The following is a 23,218-nucleotide window of genomic DNA, read 5'->3' on the forward strand; positions in this document are numbered from 1 at the left end:
ATGAGTACAGACCCGTACATGCATAAGTTGACACTAGGTGGTGGGAGATTGTAGTGAGCATCTCTAGCTACTGCATTTCGAGATCTAGATGCATTGAGGCTATGGCATCTAGGTCCATGTAGCTCATTCCTTGGCCAATATCTAGATAAATGTTGTACACTCTCTGATGGCTATTCCGTCGAGGATGCAGGAATCTTCTAGGTCTGCTTTGGCCAAGAGGGCGATTTTTCTTAGAGAGTGGAGAAGTTTCCTTTCTTGTATAAGACCGTCATGTCCATGAGGTGGCATTTCTAGCCACAATATTGGTTCTTATCAGGTTTGCCATTTTACCATGGTTTTTCATGCTCGGCATGATGTTTCTACACCTTGAGTTTCTTCTCTTGGTTGTTTCTTTCATACTTGCTAGAAGTCTATTTCAAGCAAAAATTCATGACAAAAAGAACAAGATTCTCTTAGTATGTATTGGCATTTAACTTTGGTATCTATTTTGTCAGATTCCAATTGGATGAAGAGAAAGGTTTTGCCACCACATACAGATCAAAAAAATTCTTTGGAAAAGATCTTGGACAAAGTAAGTGAAACACATGAATTGGACCTAAATCAGAACAATTTTTCCATCTTGTGGTTTGATGAGTTGATCTTATTTTTGTAGCTCTTTTGAGAATGAGTATATTGACATTTTTCACTCTATAAGAACAGCTTGATTGTGTTTTTGGATTCTTTATGAATTGCCATCTTATGATCTAAGCATATCTCTTTTGGAAAAAGAGGGAAAAATAGACCTAAGCACTCTTGCAAAAAATGTAGTCACATTTAGAACCAAAGGTGATTAAGTCCTTGAAATCTTATTTTGACTATATAATTAGATCATAATGTAGATTGACTTCGAGACAAATGGGAGTAAATATCTAGCCAACCAAGAAAGATGAAAAGTATCAAAATGCGTTTATCTTTCATTGATCCATTAATGCTCATGTGCCAAAGGATTCCACTAATTGTGATAGGATACAATAGATAGGAATATCCATCTATAGCATCCCCCACTCCAAAAAATTATTCTATTCTCCACCAAGATTAGATATAGGTAAGTTTAGAGTATTTTATCCATTGATATAAAGCATGTCCAAGGTGTCTTGAGAAATGATTTCACCTTGGGCTTGTAGCCATAAAATGCCTCAAAAGGCATCCTGTCAAAACCAATGCTTTTGTAGGGCATCGATTCTAAATATATGTGGGCTGAATGCTTTTGCAGGGCATCGATTCTAAATATATATGGCTGTAACTATTGTCTTACCCCAAAATGTTTTTGACATCTTCTTAAATTTCTGCATATACCATGTCATCTCCATGAGAGTCATGTTCTTCCTCTTTGCAATTGGATTGTGTTGCGGCATGTGCGGCACTATTTTGTGATGCTTTATTCCATTCTCTTTCAAGTACCCTTCAAGGCATTTGAAGTATACTCTCCGCCATTGTCGGGATTGAGTGTCCCAGTTCTAGAATTGGTTTGCTTCTCAACCAATGCCTTGAACTCCTTGAACCAATTGAACACTTCAGATTTGCATTTCATGAGAAAGAGCCACATAAACCTTGTGAATGTAACAATACCCTCTATGGGTTGTTACATTCATTGGTCCACAAACATCACTATGCACAATCTGCAAAACCCTATGTGCTCTTATTGAACCTGGGTCATTCTTTTTGTAAGGTAGCCGATGTAACTTTCCAAGTGCACCGGCCATTCGTTTTCTTCCAGCACCTGTACTAAAAAGCTAAATACAACATTTGGCGTGACAAATGGTATCTAATAACCACATTGTCTTTACATGCATGACATTGAAACACATCACCCTTTTGGTCACCTGACTTGGATCCCCAATTCATTCCAAGTAAATCTTCAAGAGCATTTTCATCTACACGCTTGCAGGACCACATAGTTTTTGTTCTATGCATATGTATATTTTGAAATAAAGAAGCAAAAATGTGCAGAGGCATAAACCAAGATAACCTTGCCCATTTGGATCCAAATGTAAACTTCATGGCCATGGCCACATCCTTTGCAATCTTGTCCTTGTACGATTGCAATGTCGTCGAGTCCACATTGCTGCAATACATGTCTTGAAGTTGTGGTGGTGCAATGGTTTGCAGATGGCCATAGCTTGATGATGTCGTTGGAGTGATGTATGTTGCATTATACCAATACACATTCTTCATTCGCAAGGAGGCCAACTTCTCCTTAGCATGCATTTGCTTACCTAAATCCTCATGAATCGTAGTGCACTTGCCTATGAATGATTCAACTGGTTCCCACTCCTCGAGGTCTGAAGGGAAGACATCTACACCTCTTGAGCGGGCTGCTGTAATTTTGGCAAACCTTCAACCATATTATGATTATGCATGAATGCCAAAGCTCTGTGATGCGCATGACCAAACCTGGCATGCCATAAATCACCAGGAGTAGCACACGAGACAGCCAAAGCATGCTGATTATAGGGCTGAGCATCAAGCTTTAAAGACCTATGCTGGCCTCATAAGAGCCTTACCCACAATCTCATACCCTTTCTTTGGATCCTTGATCCTGCTTTGATCATCCTGAAATTCTACGAGCATGTGTTGATTATGGGCCATGGATGGAACTGAAATGAGATTTCACACGGATATACTTTTTCTTTCCTGAATCCAAAAGGATGGGAACGTCCCCACTCTTGTGATGTCCTGAGATGCATCATTAGCACAATTAACCTGTCTAACTTGTCTGCCATGAACAAGTTTGATTTCTTCAAACCACTCTTTCCTCCGAGTCATGTGCTTCAATGCACCACTATCTAGATACCAAGTATCTATGGCAGCAAATGAAGAATGACTAGATGAAGCATGAGAAGCATCATATGCAACCAAATCCCCCTTGGCACCAAATCTGCCTGAAATGCAATAAATACAAAATCCTTTCCCTCTGTTGCAAAATGTGCATGAGATGGTGAAGCATTTGCATTATCAGCTGGTGCAACATAATTACTGCTTGTGCCTTGCCTCATTTATTCATTGGCAATCCACTTCTGGCACTCTGCAATGTAATGATCAGGCTTCTTGCAATAATTGCATCTGCCTTTCTTCACCCTTGCACCTTTGTCTGCATTCCCTGCATTTGTGTTTGCATTTCCCTCCTTTTTGGGCTGATGGGCATGGCTGGTCTTTTTATGAAAATGACCTCCTGTAGGGTGAAATCTACCCTTTCTATGTTTGGAAGTGTTTGTTCACCCTGACTAGAGGAACGGGCAGCATTAGATCTCCTCGTTAATTTCTGTAATAGCAAGCCAACTAACTCATCAAATGAGAGAGGAGCATCCCTGAGCATAACGGTCAAGGAGGTAACAAATGTGCCATATGAGGGAACCAGGCTCTTGAGGGTGACAGAGAACGGTTTCTTGTCTTCCATGTCCTCATCAATGGTGGCTGCTGTGAGCTCATCTCGAATGTCAGTGATATTAGCAAGGTGCCTAGAAATAGTTTGAACTTACTGTATGGATAGGTCATTGAGCTTATTGTTCAAAGCAATGCTTCTTGCTTCATTCTTGCCATTCCACATACTTTTCAACTTGTCCCAAGGACCCTTTACATGCTTGCACGACTTAATGGTTGACTTAATGTGCATCTTGACCGATAATGTAATCAAAGACAAAGTTTGGGCATCCCTGCGATCAAACCTCTTCTGATTCTCCTTGGCAGCCACTTGGGTAGTGCCAATAGAAGCCTGAGTTGTAATGGAAGATGCACTCGTGCTAGGTCCATCATGTCTAGTCTCATCACCATTCACGATGTCCCATAAGACTTTGCCAACCAAAATATTGTTCAGTGTAAATGACCACATAGCATAGTTGGCTCCATCCAACCTATCTGCCTCACAACGGCATGCAAGTGGGAAGACATAGGCAAAGGCAACTCCTTGCACCATTGACCTCTTGGAATTTCGATGCACCTAATTGGCTTTGTGGCTTCATTCCATATTACTTGTAATTACCCTTGGGTTCTTTGCTCATTGCAAGAGTTTCTTCCTGTCCTTGACATATTTGGTCATACTAAATAGAACTCTTTTTTCTTGGAAAAAAAAATATATGTTCTATTGCCTACGAGATACTTCAATTCCACATATTCTTTTTTTTTCCAAGAAAGAGACTTCTATTAAGTAAGAGAGAAAACCTGCGAGAGCAAGCTCAAAGCGGAATACATCATGAAATCATGAGGATAAATAAAAAACCCCCTCAGAGTGAGGTGGAAAACAACCAAGGCTGAGGCTGAAAGTGCCACCTCAACCCTGTAGTAGTCTCATAGAAGAAAGGAGAATCCTTCCATTCCCTGAAGAAAGAAGCCCTCCTAGCTGAGGCTACACGGGAGTCTCCCTGCATACCCGTCCATACGGCCATCAAAGTATGTACGGTGTCTGTCCAGATATGTCTGTCCAGATACTAGCCAATGTGTGCGAGGGATGAACCTGAGTACCCTCCAAAGCCTCTGTGCATATGGCTCTCCAGATATGCCAGGATGTTATGCTCGCTAGAATCTCCCAAGAAGTATCCACAGAGGCATGTACAGCTGTAAAAGGAAGGTGTGGTACCACATCCAACGAACAGGACTCAGTCCGATGACGTCGAACCGAAATGGCCTGAGAGGAGTCAAATATCTCATAGAATACCTGAGGCCCTGTAAGAGAAAGCCAAGCCACTGAGCCCCATGTCATAAAAAATGGGGAGTGGGCAAAGTGACTGAAAATCCTGGCTACCCCCATCCAAATCATCCTTGCCTGTCTGCAATCCCATAAGCAATGCTGAATAGTCTCCGAAGCAGAGAGGCATCGAGGGCAAGTAGGGTCGGCTCCGAACCTGGACCTCCAAAGGTTCACTGCAATCCCACCATGGATAGAAAGCCAAAAGAAGATAGTGATCTTTCTATTCCTGTGGGATTTCCAGAGTCTCTTCCAGAAGCACCTCTGCAGATCCGCAGTGATATCAAATGTCTCCCAATGAGGAACTCTGGAAGGTCTCCAACCTCTACTACTGAGCTGATATCTCCTGGCATTACTGACCGTGTAACGAAAGAATTCCACATATTCTAATCAGATGCTTCCCCTAAAACCTTTGGGCTATCACATGTGTTATATTTCCATGCAAAATATTATTATATTCAACTCCAAATAAAAAGTTTTGTTTTGGCGGCATGGGTAAATTTTTACATATAAATTAGCTCAATATATTTTCTCACATGTATTGATCCTTGGACTATTTTTTGGAAATCAAGCGACACGGCATATTCAGCCTAATGGTGCCTACTAGGGAATAAAAGCTTATTGACTCAAGATATATAAATGATCAAAGCATCTATACCAGTTTTAGAATACAATCAATATTTATTGTCAAGTTTCAAGAGATCAGCCTTGTTGGGTTTACACAATATTAAAGGATCATATTGCTGATTTTGGTTTCACATGGTGTCCATAGGCTCCCACTCATATATAGGTCAGCCTTAATATTTCCCCCTCTTATCACCTCTCATGTCCTTCAGAGTATTGGAAGAAAGCTCACATACAAGAGTAAGCTTTTACTTGCCACGATGTGGCATGTAGGATTTTGTGCCATATTTGATCCCCATCATAAGATCGGTTTGTAATTGCACGAGCTTCTTACTTAGTAGCATTGTTGGTTCTCAAAACATCATAACCAACATGGCTTTGTGAATTTGACCTTTTCAACCCAAGGCAGGTTAGAATGCATAAATTAGGATGAAGTACAGCAAAATAAGAGGCATGAGACCAAGGCCAACAACAAGTAGCTCCATGCATATGTGTGTAGTTGCCGAGTATGGGAAACAAGGTCTTGGATAGTTAAAAATTTTAGCACAAATGGAGAGGGAATTTTCCAAAGTGGTTTATCATTATTAATAACCATATACCATCAAAATCTAGTCTTGGAAAAAGTGAATTTACTTATATTTTCCAAAAAAAATTATTGCTATTGGAAGAATTATCAAGATAGCAGCCTCAGAAGCATAATTTATTCACAACTCCTGCATTCATGCTTATAAGGGACAATGGATCTTTCCCTCCAAGGAGTGCTTCACATCAATACCAAAAAAATAAAAACTATAAGACCATAAAGAATAAGAGTTTGCAAAGACTATCTCTTCAGGTGTGTAGAATCTCTCTTGATGATTGATCTATATTTTGGAACCAAGTAGAGAGTGAGGTACTTGGCTCAAAGTTTTCATAATGGAGGATGGGGTTTGGTATGCCAACTTGGCCACAAATAATTTGTCCAAAAAGGGCGATTTTCCCTTATAACACAACCTACAAATGTTGTGTCTTTGTATTGATCCAGCTAAAGAAAGGAGATATTTTTTGTGGCAAATATAATGATTTTGTTGATGTGAGTCTAGTGGGTTTTTGGGTCAGTTGCTTATGCTTTGGTACCGGCTTAGAATCGATCAAAGATTGATGATAAGAGCATTAAATGAATCTTTTTGTGGTATAGCACTGAAAGTAGAGACTTCAGGCTTTATGAACCAGCCACAAGAAAAGTACTCATAAGCAGGGATGTTTTATTTGCTGAGCATGATAGCATGCAGCCAATCAATGAAGGATTTGCCCCCATATGATTCTACAGCTCTGGATATTGTTCAATTTGAGGACGATGCTGATTTGGTTCCTTTAGTTGATTGGTTCTCCAGTTGATATTCCCTCTACCTCTCAGACTCCAACTGAGTTGCCACATGTTGAGGGTGCCTCTCCCTCAAATGTTTTAGATTTGCAGCCAGCTCATGGAGAGGGACAGCCCAATATTTGGAAGGACTATCACCGTCGCAAAGGATGCACTTCCAGTTGCTATTTCCAGTGGTACAGCCAGCGATACAGGTGAAAAATCAAATCCAAGATGGGCTAGATTAACTCTGGCAGATTCTAGAGATCAGCCCACTTTAGGGAGAACCAGGGCCAGCACCAAAAGTGCTCAGCATCATGTCAATTTTGCTTTGATGGCTACAGTAGCTGAAACTGAACCTCAGCGTTGTGAGGATGCACAGGAACATCCTGCATGGCAGGAAGCCATGAAATTAGAAATTAGATGTTGATCCTCCCAAAGAATGTGGTTGGCACCAAATGGATCTACAAGGTCAAGTATCATGCAGATGATACCGTTGAGAAACACAAGGCCCATCTTGTTGCCAAGGGGTATGCTCAGGAAGAGGGAATTGACTATGAGGAGACCTTTGCTCCGGTAGCCAAAATGACTACCATTTGTTGTGTCATTTCTCTTGCTGCAAATTATGGTTGGCCAGTCTTTCAGATGGATGTCAGACTGCCTCTCTGAATGGGTATCTCAAAGAGGAGATCTATGTGTAGCAGCCCCAAGGTTTTGTGTTGAAGGGACAAGAGCACAATGTATGCAAGATGAAGAAAGCATTATATGGGCTCAAGCAAGCACCTCGTACATGGTATCACAAAATACAGAAACTGATACTGTCCCAGGGCTTTGTGAATACACATACGGAGCCCAATCTCTATGTTTTGCAAGAAAACTCGTATTTGGTCATCCTTGTGCTATATGTGGATGACATTATATTCACTGGCAGTAATTTGCAGAGAAATGTAGCAGCGAAGTCCATCTTATGTCAGACATTTGACATGACAAATGTGGGGTTACATCACTATTGTCTTGGCATTGAGTTTTGGTAGAACCAAGGGGGGGATCAGCATGTCACAGACAAAGTATTCCCATGGCCTCTTGCAGAAATTTAACATGGAGAATTTTAAACTTGTGGCCACTCCATTGGAAAAGGGAATCAAGCTGAGTAAGCATGACGAGGCTGAAACATTAATGGCACACTCTACCGCCAGCTGGTGGGTAGTCTTATCTACTTATGTTCCACTAGACCAGACATTGCCTATCCCATAGGGTTACCAGTCAGTTCATGCATTGTCCCACAATCAAGCATTGGAACGCAGCAAAAATGGTTCTTAGATATGTACATGGTACACTCTCTTATGGGCTGCATTATGCTCCAGATAGTGACTTATTGTTTGCTAAGTGATTTTCCAGACTCAAATTGGTCAGGGGACATCAATGACTGCAAGTCCACTTCAGGTTATTGCTTCTTATTGGGCTCCACGTGCATATCATGGCTCAGTAAGAAGCAAAGCTGCATCTCTCTCTCCTCCTGTGAAGCTTATAAAGCGGCAAATGCAGCCACCATAGAATGTATGTGTTTAAGGATCGATGCATGATTTGCATCATGCTCAGGATGGTGAGGCATCTCTGATCTTTTGTGACAGCCTTTTTCAAAGTGGTAACAACATGATCATAATCTTCAGGCATACTCTTGAGCAACACTGCCATTGCATCATCTGTAGTGATAGGAGAGTTGATAGAAGCAAGTTGAGTCATGAGACTCCGCATGTAATTGACATGGGTAGCCAAAGGAGTGCCACGAACCATCTTCAATTCAAAGAAAGCAATCTTAAGTGACAATTTTGAGATGTGAGAGCTAGCACCAAAAATAATGTCAAGCTTCTGCCAAGCTTCTGAAGGAGACTCTAAGTCAGAGATGTGATGAATATAGTCATCTCCTAAGGCAAGAGCAATGATGCCATAGGCTTTCTCCTCTCTAGCAGGATCTCTTGCCGGGCATGTCGGCGGAGCTGAGGATTCTCCAGCATTGGAGACTGTTGAAGAAGAAGTTGAAGCCGGTTTGACAAGCCCCCAGGGGTTTTCCCTCATCAATGTAAACTTATTTTCCCTCATCAATGTAAACTTAACCTTCATCTGCCATGTGTGAAAGCCCTTACCATTGAACTTATCCATATTCAAGATGGTAGCCATGAGAGGGTCTAACCCAAGAATTGGGCAGCGTCTTTTCTCCTACAAGGCTAGAAAAAACAACTGAAAAGCTTCAAAGTATAAGCATTTAATGTAGCAAAGACTTGTGACCAAATTTCATACTACAAATCAATCAATGATGCTTTCACTTGCATGCTTCACAAAGGTGGCTAAATGAAAGCTTTCCAAGCAAATCCAGGTGTAGCAACTTAAAGCAAAGCTGTAGCCACAGTTGTACTGATGCTATTTAACACTTTAAAACATTAAAAATGCTAAAGTAGCATCTAATGTAGCATCACACTCACAACCTTGTCAAAACTGTCCAAAACAGAGACCTGAACTTGGAGGGCTTGTATCTCACTCTCCAAAGCAAAGAAAAAGGGGCTTTCTGAAGCAAAAGAAAGCTCACATATAGGCAAATTTCTGGTGCAGAGGTTAGACAGAATTTCGCGCGATGTTGCTGGCTGGAGCGTCGTCAAAATCAACTGGTTTTTGCTTGTTTTCTCCTTGAATATGCAGCCATTGCTGCTCAGATTTTACAAGATAGCCCAAGGTATGGAGAAGCTTCCCCTGAAAGGAATTAGAGAAGGGTTGAGCAGACACAGAGAAAACGCAGAACAGAGATTCGACGATTTTCGTGGAATGGCGACCAGCAGCGACGTTGATTCTTCAATTCCTTGCACCCATTCGAGGGGTATCTCCAGCAGGAAGGGCTCGGAGAATGGCGGAGAACTGAGGGAGAACAAGCTTTAGCAAGATTTGGGAAGAAATGGTGAAGATGAAGAAGAAGAAGAAGAAGATGTAGAAGAAGAAGATGATGTGGCACAAATGGGCTCAAGGAGGATCAAAGGGCTCTGATACCATGTTGGAAAACTGAAAGGAAAGCATGGAGTGAACACGAACTGAGAATTCTTGCTTACGGAATGAAGAAAGGTGAGGTACTTGTACTTCATTTGGTCAAACATTTCAGTTGGAGTTCACTTGTGTTCACTTCTTGTTTTCTTGTGTTCATAATCCATCCTATTCTTGTTCCTACACCTACTCAGATCTTAGAAAGCAATGGAAAAGAAGGGTGTTAGCCCATCTGATTGCAGGCACTTTCCCTTATGGAAGGGCAAGAAGTGCAGTCCTGAATTTTGTATTGTTTCACCAATACAGGAATACTCTCCCAAATAGCGTGTTTGGTATCATCTCTGACAGGTGTGTCCAGACCTGCTGATAGGAAAGAGGCATAAAACTTAGTGTCTATGTGGAAGACATCATCAGGAGATGACTGTAATATTCCATCTGAGTCAATCAGCTATGAAACACTCTCTCTAATATGCCTCAGACCTAGAGTAGAGAAGAAGTGTTTATTGACTCTACCTCCCACTTGAGTCCAAAGATTCGCGTGCATAAAAGGCATACTTTGCTTCTTGATCTAACAATATCTGGTAATGAGCCCTTGCTCTGCAGCAAGGCGTTCATAAATGCAAGCATTTTTTGGCCTTATCTGCTCTTCCTATTTGAGAATCTATCTTCTGGTACTAGCGATCGTCGAGGGCTGCTTCCATGTGTGAAGGCAAAAGCAATCCACCCTACATATGAGAAAGCCAAATCTGCAAAATTGCCTCTGTGAGGTCCTCTTCTACGTAGACGGCATTTGACATCCTAATACTGACAGAGCATCCTCTGAGAATGAGGCTCAACATAGGGGAAAGCACTCCCATACCTATGGACAATGGCATCCTATTGACAAGAACACCAAGCACCACATCACCAATCAAAGATGCCACAAACTTCTCATCAATATCAACCAGAAAATTGAGGAGACATAAACTACCAAATCTTGTTATCATGCAAGTTGACGTTCTCACCAAATACTCCATGCAGGTCCATGCATAATCACCATGTGTACACTGATCTACTAACCTACCCATGACTCATTCATAGCCAAATTTCATTCTAAACCATGCTGACGGTTTGCCTTCTCCAACATGGAGTGTGTATAGTGTCTACCAAAATATTGGGTCTAGGTACAAACCTAAATTCAAGAAACACTACTCCACATGACCCAAAACTTTGATAGGCTCAGAACAATTTCCACAAGGATATCCTCATCCGTGGACATAGAAAATGTCCCCCCAGTATTAAAAACCAAGGCATCCCCTTTTGAACCTCATTGTAGACCTATAACCTGGAGAGGGATACTTGACCTACCAACTAAAGCTTATGATTATCTAGAAGGTTTTTGAAGTCCTTCCAAGAACCCACCAAGAAAGCATGTCCTCTCTCCCACCTGGACCACTGCATGTACCCAGAAGTACCAAGGGGTCTGATCATCCAACCCTTCAATCCTTCCTCCTCCTCCTCTCCCTTCTACCTCCTTCCTCTCTTCTTCTCTTTCTTCCCTGCCGCCCTCTCCACCTCTCTCCCCCGCCTCGCTTCGCCTCGACACCCTTCTTCCTCTCTCCTTTTTCCATTTGCCTCCTTGCAGTAGTGGGAGCATTTGCGCTTGTTACGGTGAAAGAACATCTTGGTGGTGGGCCTTGGTCTGGCCAGAGCGGCTCTATGGCAGCACCCTCGACTCCCACAACCATTAAGGTTCTTCTTTCCCCAACTGACAAACAACAGGTACAGCAGGCAGTTCAGTCCCTCCAGGACAAGGCGCTTGTGGGCAGAATTGTGGGCCTCACGCCTACACGGAGACATGTGCAAGAGTGGATCCAGGCGAGTTTGGCAGTAGAGGGAGACCACATCCAGGAGGTCACCATCTATGGAAGATGCATTTTTCTCATCCAATTGAGCTCCCCCGACACTGCCTCGACACTTGTGGAGCAGAGCCCCATCCTTCTTGGCCCGCATCTTGTTTACCTCTTTCCTTGGTATCATGGGTTCACAGTGGAGGACATGGATATGACACACCATGTTCCACGTTTTCCAGTTACACTCCGCTTCCTAGGGCTCCCCAAGGAGTCTCGAGCCATCCTCCCTTCCATTAGTTGGGCATTTGGCACGGTGCTCGAGTTCCCACTACAGTTGGCCGTTGGATGGACAAAAGTAGTAGAGCCTAGACCGCCTTTACAGCCACCCTCATCCACATTTAAAACAAGTGAACAACACAATCATAATATAAAAGGATTTCATTGAAACTCCTTGTCTCTACACACCTCCGGATACAACTCATACTCTGGCCACATTTCCTCTGAAAGCTAAATATCCTTTAAAAAAACCCAGTGGATTACACAGCTCAAGACAAGCTCTCCTACTAACTGAGATCAAGCTCAGAAAACACATAAATGACCCATGAAACATAAATCATCTCTGTGAGCGTACTCCACCACTACAACTATTCACTATGCACAACCACTTAAGGCCTTCACACATCTCATGTACAAGCTGTTTGCTATATCCACAAGCTCCCCTCAAAACTCTTTGAGGTTGAGGTGAGCCAAGCTCCTGTGTCATAGCTCACAAGCGATTGACGAAGCCTTATGACCAACCAGGGCTCCTCCTCTAAGATGGGTCGTCAAGGCACCCCTTGAGGTTCAGTCCCTCAAACACACAACCGAGATGCGCAATCCAAGCTCTATGTCCAGCCATGTAAATTAGCACTCATCTTCCAAAACGTCCCGTCCACTCAACTTGCAACAAAAAACTGGCCATTATGCTCAGCCAGCCCATGCTATAGAGAAGTGTTGATCGCTTGCCAAGCCACAAATGGAATCGCCAACTTACCACGGGCCTCCACAGATAGAGGCTCTGTCAGCCCATGAGCCCATCTCTGTCTCACGATCTCTTCTAAGGCAGCATCCAATTCCTTTTGGATCGCTCTCTACTTCATGCACAGATTGCATCTCTACAAGGTCCACTTTCCTTCGTTGCCCATCTCCTTCCACATGACGATAGCTACTCTGCGGCTTCACTCTTGCTCATAGAGCTCACGGAATTCCGTTGTCTGAGATCCTCCCAAGAGCCCTCGACCAATGCAATAGATGTCCTTCAAGCTCGGTCCCCTTCACGATAAGAGCAACAAACAACTGCCTTATTTCCTTTCACAGCCGCTCTTACACATCCCAGAGCTCACGGAGATCACCTCTTCATTGATAGTAGTTCCTCACAGCTGCCTCGCCATAGGCAAGAAGCTCTTTGTACACGTAACAATCGATCTCTTCAGCTCGTATAGTAGCGATGCTCATCCTCTGTCCATCAACTCTCGACCAGCAGAGCGACGGTTCTTGACCTCACCTTTAAAACTACTATCTCTGTCTCAGGATGTCCCAGCCCATATCGTCGCCAATCAAGCTGCCTCCTGTAACCAAGCTCAGCGTTTTCATTCAAGAGGCTCTCCCTCTATCAGCTCGTGTCCCCTTCCAAGCAGCTCACGGTTGTGCCTCTCCAACCAAGCTCCCATCGCCTCTTCTGAGATCCCCTTCCCGTAGTTATGTGTGTCCTCCTTCCTTCAGAAAACTCTCCCCTCCTCTTCATGTAATTGGTCACCCTCCAGAGCTCTCCTCATCTGTGGTCCTCCCATACTCCATCCTCCAGACCCTCTCCTCCAGCGCAGCAAAAAAGATCCCCAGGCTCCCGTCAAGCCACGGCCATCTCTTCCAGAGTCTCCTTCCCTCATCACGTAGCCACGTTGCATGCATACCTTTTTGACAAGTGCCACGTCATCCTTAGCTATCCACCTCATGTTTGCCTTTTACCATTCTCCAAGTTTTCCCACAAAACTTAGACCAAGGCCATTAATGTACACATTCCCCCTTTTCCCTTGCACATACACTTCCATCAAAGCCTTTAAAGCTTGATTGCCACGTATAACCACACATCCATGACGCCCACACAGAGTACATGAGTGCTCCCATGACTTCACCACAATACGGAACTCCACTCATGACACTATGAACACTCGATAAAGGACTACTATGACGGATATATGTCATCCACGATCAAGCTGCTCACACAAAATCTGATTGAACGCCAGCAAGCACACACACAAGTTGAACATCACACATGTGCTTATGTACAAGACGAGTTTGGGGTTTTTAAACATCTTCACACACCGCCTTAGTTCTAGATGATGGAGTCCCCAGGATCAGGCTAGTGGTTGAGAGCCCAGAGTTGATCCTTATCGAGACCCTGGAAGGGGGCACACTTCACCAGAGGGTGGAGATTTCTGGGTTACCAGGCCAATGTCTTTGGTGCAGATAGATGGGTCACCTCGCCAGAGATTTCCCCCATGCACCTCCCCCCCCTCCCCCGCAGAGTAGACAGAGTCAGCAAGCCCAAGTCCAGCGTCCTCTCAGGCAGGAGCAATAGGAGTCTCAGACCCCATGGGTTAACCCCTCAGAAGGGGATTGGACCCACGTTTAAAAAAAAAAGAAACCAAGCAAGCAGGCCCACAAGCGCTGCAGGCAGAGGGCCAATCGCAGAGAGAGGGACAGGGTTGATCGAGAGGCCTCAAAGGAGGAACGGCAGGAGCCAACTCCCCCAGCGGTAGTGGTCAACACCCATCTAGATGATCCTCCAACTTTCGAGGTTCAACCTCTGCACCCACCCTTGCAGTAGAGCCCAATCTGCCTTCACAGCCACCCTCATCCACATTTAAAACAATAGAACAGCACAATCACAAGGTAAAAGGCATTCCTTCAACATCCTTGTCTCCACACCTCTACATTCAGCACATTGACTCTGGCCGCATTTCCTTTGGAAGCCTAACAACCTCATAAAGAACCCAAAGACTGCACAACTCAAAACAAGTGGTCTTCAGTACTGGACTACCCTCAATAACTCACAAGGCATTCAGATTCATAATGCATCCAATCCCACAACTCACTGGACAACCACCCACAAATGACCACGGTGAGAAATCTTTTTATATCTTTTCCAAGATCATCAATCAAGTACTAAAAATGATGCAGCCCATCTCCTTCACGTGATCATCCAAGCACTGCAGTTTCCCTTCTAGTCACAGCTCTTGTATTCTCTTTTGAGATCTCCATCCACAAAGCTCCTCTACCTCTGCCCCTCCTATGAGCTCACGTCCTAGCCACTCTTGGTTGCTGTCCACTCGCTCACAAGCTTCTATCGATGAGAAGCTCCCCCACCAAAGCCCCTACTAATTCATGTATCTTCTCGACCTCCCTTTCTACCATGCAGCCCCCCCCTCAGGACTCTCCAGCAGCTCACGTAGTGGCGACGCCTTCCCCTAGCTGCCAACAACCGTGAACCACAGCTCACTGGACAATGTATTCTGAGCAACTATGAGTGCCTCTGCCCACACAATTGAACTGCAGCAACCACATATTCTCCTACTTGAGTCTTCTATACACCAGCCCAACAACGATCTCTCATCACATCGAACAGAAAATCAGTGATGAGTTTTTCCACGATCAACGCAGCAACATGATTCAGGAGGAACAACAGCATATCAGTGTGCAACTCGTCCTCCTTCTCATCCAGCGTATTGCGATCCTCATCTACTCCTTCCACACAAAACTCTCCCACCGAGTTTTTTACAGAGCTTCTCCATTCTCCTGGTTCCCTCGCTTCCCTGAATCCTCCCGAGCTCATGCGCCAGAATTCCATACATATATCGGCCCCATGAGTGTGCGACCTTGATGAGCGAGAGATCTCTTGCTGATAGCTCGCCTCTATATGACTTTCTGCCTCTTTCTCTATGCTCGTTGTGACTCCATTTTCCTTTTCCAAAACTGATCCCTCTTTCCTTCCTGTTCATCGAGCACCCACCTCTTTCATGGCCTCTCCTTGTTCACGTATATTCCCCACTTCCCTCCAGAACCATGCAATCGCGATCCTCACAGTCTTCATCAACTGCTCTCGGAAACTCCCACACCCGTCACTTCCAGTCCACCCCAGCTCCTGGTCGCTCCCAATCCTTCTCCTTCAGCACGACAGTCCTATCAGGACCATTCCCAGCCTGCCTTCTCCCTGGCCACTCTATGCAATCGACAGCCAGCAGCCCACGACAGTCCTTCCCCTCTCCTACTGATGGCGCCCCTCCTACGGACCTCCCGACTTGCAGTAGCGACCTCTGAACCCGAGAGCTCTCCAAAGCAACAGTCCACCAGAGAGAAGCGCCAGCAAAGGAAGCCTACGTCCAAGGCTTTAGTCTCCCAGCTAGCCCGTCGGATACTACCTCCTCTCTCCCTCCTGGAGCTCCTTTCTGTTGTCGCCTTCATCAAGAAGAGCCTCTCCTTCACGTGAAGCTTCTAGATGAGATCTCCCCCCGTCCAGGATCCCTGTGCCACCTTCATAGTTGCCATCTTCACGTACCACCAGCTCACGACTAGAGGCTTCCTTTCCTATCACGTAGCCACGTGCATGCATGCTTCTCTTCTCCAAAAATCAGCCACATCATCCCATGCTTTTTTACCATTCTCTCAATCCTTCCTTCAAACTATACCAAGGTCCTTAATGCCCAAAATCCTAACCTTTGACACACCCTTTGTAGAAACACTTAAACTAGGCATTTAATGCATGCATGCCACACATGGCATCACATACTTCACCCTCATTCATACATCAATGTCCATATGACATTACAATGAGACAACAACCACACATGCCCAAATGAATGCTCAACCAACCAACACAGTAACTTTTGAAACTATGTGCTCTGGTGCCTGCTACACCCACTCCTTGGGCTCATCATTTCCTTGGAGTCCCCGTAGAAGTATCTACCATCTATACTTTAGTGTAGAGTCTTTTATGAGGGTGTCCATAGCTCATTTCCACCACCACCTAGCTATGTACATAGCTTTGCACCTACCCATCAGATGCAATAAGTGAAAAACATTATTTCATTTTTATCCACACATCTCTAGCAACCTCTTCTCTTCTGCTGTGACATTCATGTCCAGCAGCTAAAGAAAAACATCAGCCAACCACCTGGATAAAAAACAAAGGAAGCTTGTACTCTATGCCTCTGCTTTTCTTTTCCTGGATCAAAAGGAAAACTTTGAACCCTCCATTGCCAGATATGCATAATCCACCATCCCCCTGGATCAAAAGGAATCAACAACACACCAAATCGATATAGCCACCAGCTCCTTCCATATACCCACATCCTCACTAAGCCTCCAAGATCCCATAGCTTATCCTGCCAAGACATCACACAAGTCCACTGGCTATTAGCCATCACACTTGTATCATGAGTCTTTCTCATCTTCACATGAGCCACATCTTTTGAGGTCACTACCTCACACATAGATCTCACGGGAACAACCAGCTCATAATCTGTGATTAGGGACTTCTCAACATACCCTATTGCCTCAACCTTGTAAGCTGCAAAACTTAATCCATCACATGAATTATCAAGATCATCGAGAAGCAAACAAACATCCTTCCCACCTGAAGAGTGTTTAAACATATAAGCACACTCTTTGCTATGCATCCTGTCCTCACTAGCATTTTCATTTTCTGAACAGTCATAAGAAGTACATATTTTCTTGTCATTACCAACCACAGGTGCAAAATCCACAACGGTATCATCAAGTAAAGCATCTAGCTGATCATCAACCACACTATCACTACCATCCTGCTCAACATGCATATACTGGTGTTTACATTCTTTTTCGAAGAGATCAATGCTAACATATCATCCAGTGCATCATCAAGAATGCAATCCACATCTGAGAGAGGAAAGAACACACAAACCGCTGGCGGAACTGCTGCTGCTCCCCGCTCCCTGCTGCTCCTCCTGCTCCCCCCCTCGCTGCCCCCTCCCTTCCCTCCTACTGTTGCTCCTCTCCCCGCTCCCTGCTGCCTCTCTCCCCGCTCCCTGCTGCTTGCCCCCTTCCTTCCCTCCTCGCTGCCCCTACTACCCACCCTCTCCCCCGCACTGCCCCTTCCCCCGCACTGCAGCCTCCCCCCCCTGCGTTGCAACCTCCTCCCCCCCTCGTGCCCGTTGCTGCTCTGCGCTGCAGCCCCCCGTGCCCGCTGCTGCCCCCCCGCACCCGCTGCTGCTCTCCCCCCACTGCAGCCTGCTGCTCCCCCCCCGCTCCTGCTGCTGCTTTCCCCCCGCAGCAGCCTCTCCTCCCCTCTCCTTCCCCTCTCCTCTACTCCTCTTCTCCCCCTCTCCTCCACTCCTCCTCTCCCCTTTCTTCCCCTCCTCTTCCCTCCTCCCTTCTTCATCACCTCTCCTTCTTCTGGATTACCCCTATTCTCCTATAGGGGTCTCCAGGGATTCAGAAAAGCGGACGGAGTTTTTATTTTTTGTGTTTGAATCGGCCAACACACCTCGATTGACGAATGGTTTCCCATTCAGTCAATCCGTCTCCGCTCACATCGGCCGCGACAACTGTCACTTTTTCAAAAGACGAGCTACAGTAGCTGCAAAAGGATTTCGAACATGAGTGTTCCACGACTCTCTTCGCACGCATTCATGGCTCACACCCCTCCAGGTTACAAGCTAGAGATTGGATGCTGTCGGCGCTTCCTCAGGACCTCGCCCCCCACCTCAAGGATGTTTGTTTGTTGGGACGGGGTTTCTTTCAAGTGTGCCTAGATTCCCCGGACGTCACGAGAGACCTGCTATAGGCCGGGTTTCTACTTCTAGGCTACAGGAGGATCTTCTTGTTTCCTTTTCAACTGGGATTTGACCCAGTTGAAGAGGACAAGCAGGGAGTTTCTATTTTCATGAGGTTCCCTGGTCTTCCCTCAGTTTATCACCGGCTTCTTTCAGTTATTGGCGAGAGGTTTGGTGTGGTGGCAGAGATCCCCCCTCTCCCTGGCGAGCCCTCTTCGGCTGCTGAGGCGGTCAGGATGGACGGGGTTCCCAGGGTTAGGGTCATTGTCCAGGACCCCAATATTTCAGATGACCACATCATGTTATAGCGGACCGATGGGTCTTTCTTCTGCCAGAGATTTGAGGTTGCAGGTTGGCAAGACCAGTGCAGGATTTGTAGATCCTCGGGGCACTTCGCCAGAGATTGCCCAAAGAAGAAAAAGAGGCCCACAAAGCAACCAGCTCGTACTAGCTTACGATAGAGAGCTGGAGTAGGACATACCGCTCCACGAACACGGCCTCAGACACGGGCTCCCCCCTCTCCTAGGGCTACTCGAGTCCCTTCGGCACCCCGCGCCACCTCTGGCCCACAGTGGGTTCCGTAGGCCCTCTACTCTAGTTCACTCCTCCACCTCTTCAGAGGCTACCCCCTTGGAGCCTCAGGAGGAGACTATTGTTCAGGAGCCTTGTTCGACTCCACCCTTGGATCAAGCTGTACCTTCCTCAGTAGCGCAGGTTGCTGGCACCTCGTCTGCACCACTTTTTGATCAGGATCCAGTACAGGTGCCTCCCTCTTTGGACAGAGGGAAGGGGGTTTTAAAATCTCTTCTTGCTTCGGTAGGAATCCTTCGTACCCCCTCCCTAGGACTGGCTTAGCGGAACTCTTTTTCCGCTTTGGAGGACCTCTCTAGCCTCCCAGATGATGATTTTGTACCCTCTACTTTTGGAGAGCCAGTTATCAGCTTCCCTGTTGAGAGATCCTTCTCTCTCTCACCTGTGGACTTTCCTCCCCTCGGACCTCGTGTGTATGGCAGATAAGGTAGAGGCTTCCGTTTCCGCCACTAGGTAAGGTAAGGTATTCCAACCCACTTCCTCCCGCCGATGAGGATAGCCAGTTGGAATATACAGGGATTGGGCGGCATCCCTCATCGCCGTCGCAGACAGCTGATGAGGAATCAGCTCCATTCAGGTCTTTCAGGTGGTTCCCTAGACATTCTTTTTCTTCAGGAACACAAATTGGATATCAGAGATTGCTCCAAGTCAGGTAAGCTGCGACTTTTTGGCTTCCTGCCTTGGGAACCAGAGGAGGTACATGCATTTCAGTTTCAGACTCTGTTCTCCCTCTGGTCATTGGACATGGTACCATAACCCCCTCAAGGGCCCAGTGGGTTTTACTTCTGATTGATAGACGTAAGGTTGGTTTCCTCAACCTTTATGCTCCGACAACAGAGGGGACCGTGTTTTGTTTTGGAAAGAGTTGCTCTCGTGGGCTGACATTGCGGATTCATGGATTATTGGAGGTGACTTCAACATGGTTGAGGCACCTTCGGATAAGAAAGGGGGTAGAGAAGGTGGTATCCACTCCCTTGAGAGAGCAGCCTAGGATGCCTTCTTGTTCAGGTTCAGTGGCAGAGATGTTTGGTCAGATGATGCATTTCTTGTTCAGTCTCAGTCACTTTTGTTTTCATGGTCGAACCATAGGGTGCAGATGCCTATCCATGCTTGGATTGACAGATTCTATGTGGGTGACTGGGCTCTTGATAGAGGGGGGACAGTTTGCATTGCACCCGGTGTTTCCACTTCAGACCATTTTCCAGTAATTTTGTCCATTTCAGAGCCTCATCTGAGAGGACGGTCTCACAGTATCAGGATCCCAGACGCCTTATACATGGATGAGACTCTCACAGAGGTAGTGTTGGAGATCGAGGTTTCTCATATGCAGGGGGGGGTGGCCGGTCCTTCACATGTGGCCACAGCACTTGACAGTATCAGCGACTTCTATCACTCAGTTGCTAGTGCTCGGTGTGGTGAGGTACTCAGGTGAGAGATCGGTATCCGCCGACAGTTGGCAGCCCTTCAGAGGGAGGAGCAGAAACGACCTTCAGATGCTTGGATACAGGAGCGCCTTGCTGCGGCAAGGGCTCACTTGTAGACCTTGCTTGATCAGATCAAAGAGCAGAGTATGCCTTCCATGCAAGGGAGTCCTTTTGGATACAGATGGGAGGGAGAGTCAATAAACACTTTTTCTTTACACTTGGCCTCAGACATAGTAGAGAGAGTGTCAAGCAGCTTATTGACTCTGACGGCGTTTTGCAGTCCCATCCGGAGACAGTCATGCATTTAGCGACAGATTTTTATACCTCCCTTCTTTCCGCAGATCCGAACTCACAGGCCAGAGAGGTGGCTAGAGATGAAGTTTGGCAGAGTTTACCTGTGTTGGTCACCCCATAGATGTTATGCTCACTTGATACACGCCTTACCAACACAGAATTCAAGACTGCTCTTTCTGCCCTTCATAAGGGCAAGTGCCCTGGTTCCGCCGATGGTCTTACTGCCTCTTTTTTTATAGCCTTTTGGGATATGATAGGTGATCATATTACTTCAGCCCTGCAGGGCATTTGGGACTCGGGCGAGATGCCTGACTCACTGACCGAGGGACTCATTCACCTTATCCCGAAAGGTGGCAACATGAATTTTGTATCCCATTGGAGACCCATCACTCTTTTGGGCACTCTTTACAAAATCCTTGCCAAGGCGATCAGCATCCGACTACAGCCCCTTCTTCCAGATCTCATCCATGATACTCAGACAGGCTTTGTGCATGGCAGGAGCATTTTTGATAATATCTTTTCCTTTTGGGAAGCCACAGAGTGGGCTATGCAAAGTGGACAGAGGCTAGCAGTTTTACTCTTGGACTTCGAGAAAGCCTATGACAGAGTAGATTGGGGTTTTCTTGAGGGCACTCTTCTACGGTTTGGATTTTCAGATGCTTGGATCAGAGGGGTGGCCTCCCTTTACAGATCAGCCCACAGCCAGGTTTTGATTAGAGGGGTAAGGGGTGACAGGTTTTAGATTTCCAGATCAGCTCATCAGGGATGCCCTTTAGCCCCCTTCCTCTTTCTTTTTGTGGCAAAAGCTATGAGTATCTCAGGCTGAGCTTTTTGGGCTGAGACTGCCCTTGAGACAGGAGCAGGAGCTTTTTGACTGTGAGTTGGCTGATGACACTGCTATTTTTATTCAGGCCTCCTTGCAGTCACTTGATTCTTTCCGGACAGCCTTGGATATTTTTTGCTGAGCTGCAGGGGCACACATTAACTGGCATAAATCCTTTGGCTTTTGGATCAGTGATGAGGACACTCCAAGCTGGGGAGTTGACATTGGTTTTTCTTGGATTCAGAGGGGTGTTTCAATCAGGTATTTGGTATGCCAGGTAGGATTGGGCATCTCTCCAGCACAGCAGTTTGCCCCAGTACTAGAAAGTATAAGGAAAAAGCTCCTTTTTTGGAGCTCTTCCAAACTCGACCTTGCATCTAGAGTTGTGGTAGTGAACCAGGTTCTCTTGGCCACCTCCTGGTTCGTGTGTTCTTGCTGGTGCCCGGTCTAGGTACTGCATCACTCAGCTCATCAGACCAATCAGGAATTTTTTATGGAGTGGACTTGATGGCACAGCAGATGTTGCAGCAAGGGTGGCCTGGGAGACTATTATTCTCCCTACATGTGAAGGGGGCCTTAATGTCATTGACTCGGACTTGCAGTGTAGGGATTTGCTTTGTAAGGTGGTGGTGAGGGGACTCATGCCAGGGCAGGAACCTTGGAAGGATTTCTTTTTTGGATGCATTCAGGCTTGCACACCAACCTTGGGAGATGATTGGGTGGACAGCCCTCGATGGATTTTCACATCAGCCCCTCTCAGATCTCCTGCCTCTCCTCTCATGACTGCCATCCTGAAAGCTTAGGGGAGCTTCAGGAACACTCTTCGAAGGATTCCACCTTCTACCGTTGAAGAGATTGATAGGCAGCCAATCATTTGGAATGATGGTATTCTTGACGAGCATGCCACACCACTGGGCACTTCCCATTACATGCAGTGGTCTAAATGGGAGAGGCCCCCCGCCTAGATAGTAGGCACTTGGAAATCTTTTATCAGGCTACCTGTGGATCAGAGACTGCAGTCCGTGAGTCACCTCAGAGGGGTAGCATGCAGGATTCAGCAGATAGATGCAGCCATCCCGGTGGAATGGACAGATAAGCTGCCTATTACTTCCACCACTTGGATGGGGGCTTTTTCAAGGACATCAGTTCCTTTACAGGTGATCGCTCTCCGAGGTCTCGGGGAAGATGCACTGGTCTTTGATGTTGGGGATGGAGGTTTACTTTCTACATCCAAGGATGGCATTCTTCTTGAGGTTGCCTTTCAGCCTGTCAGGATTGCTGGTTTTGTGGACCTTGGAGCGGGCTTGCAGTGGTACTTAGACCCCGACCCTCTGCTCTTGGCCTTGGGATCCTGGAGGTTGTGGTTATATGGAGGTGCACCTATCAGGTGCTTGCAGTGGGACCCACGACAGTGGGAATGGATAGATCATGGGCACCGAGAGAGGGGGATTCCCTTCTTTCGTTTCATGGTTGGTAATGCCAGGAGGTTTCAGCTGAACAGTAGGGGTTGGATTCCCTCCAGAGCCCCCCATTGGGAAAGCTTCTTCATCACCGCAGACTTGCGTAGAAATTTCTGGAGGAGGCTCTGGAAATCCCTCAGAATTAGAAAGATCACTCTTTTCTTTTGGCTTTCTATTCATGGAGGGATTGCAGTGAACCTGTGGAGATCACTATTTGGGGCTGATCCCACTTG

The 23,218-nt window shown here is 46.0% G+C and overlaps 1 protein-coding gene across 1 annotated transcript in view; it reads left to right on the forward strand.

The window, feature by feature from the left end:
- The window catches only part of LOC147886231 (uncharacterized), a 352,191-nt gene that overhangs the window by 114,799 nt on the left and 214,174 nt on the right, over positions 1-23,218 (forward strand). The window contains exon 5 of the mRNA XM_087395069.1: positions 495-571. Coding sequence (XP_087251195.1) covers positions 495-571 — 77 coding nt within the window. The remainder of the gene's footprint in view (positions 1-494; positions 572-23,218) is intronic.

The sequence above is a fragment of the Dipteris shenzhenensis genome, chromosome 24 (genome assembly GCF_047967505.1).
Source record: "Dipteris shenzhenensis isolate YYH24624 ecotype China chromosome 24, Dip_SZ_1.0, whole genome shotgun sequence".
Taxonomy (NCBI): Eukaryota; Viridiplantae; Streptophyta; class Polypodiopsida; order Gleicheniales; family Dipteridaceae; genus Dipteris; species Dipteris shenzhenensis.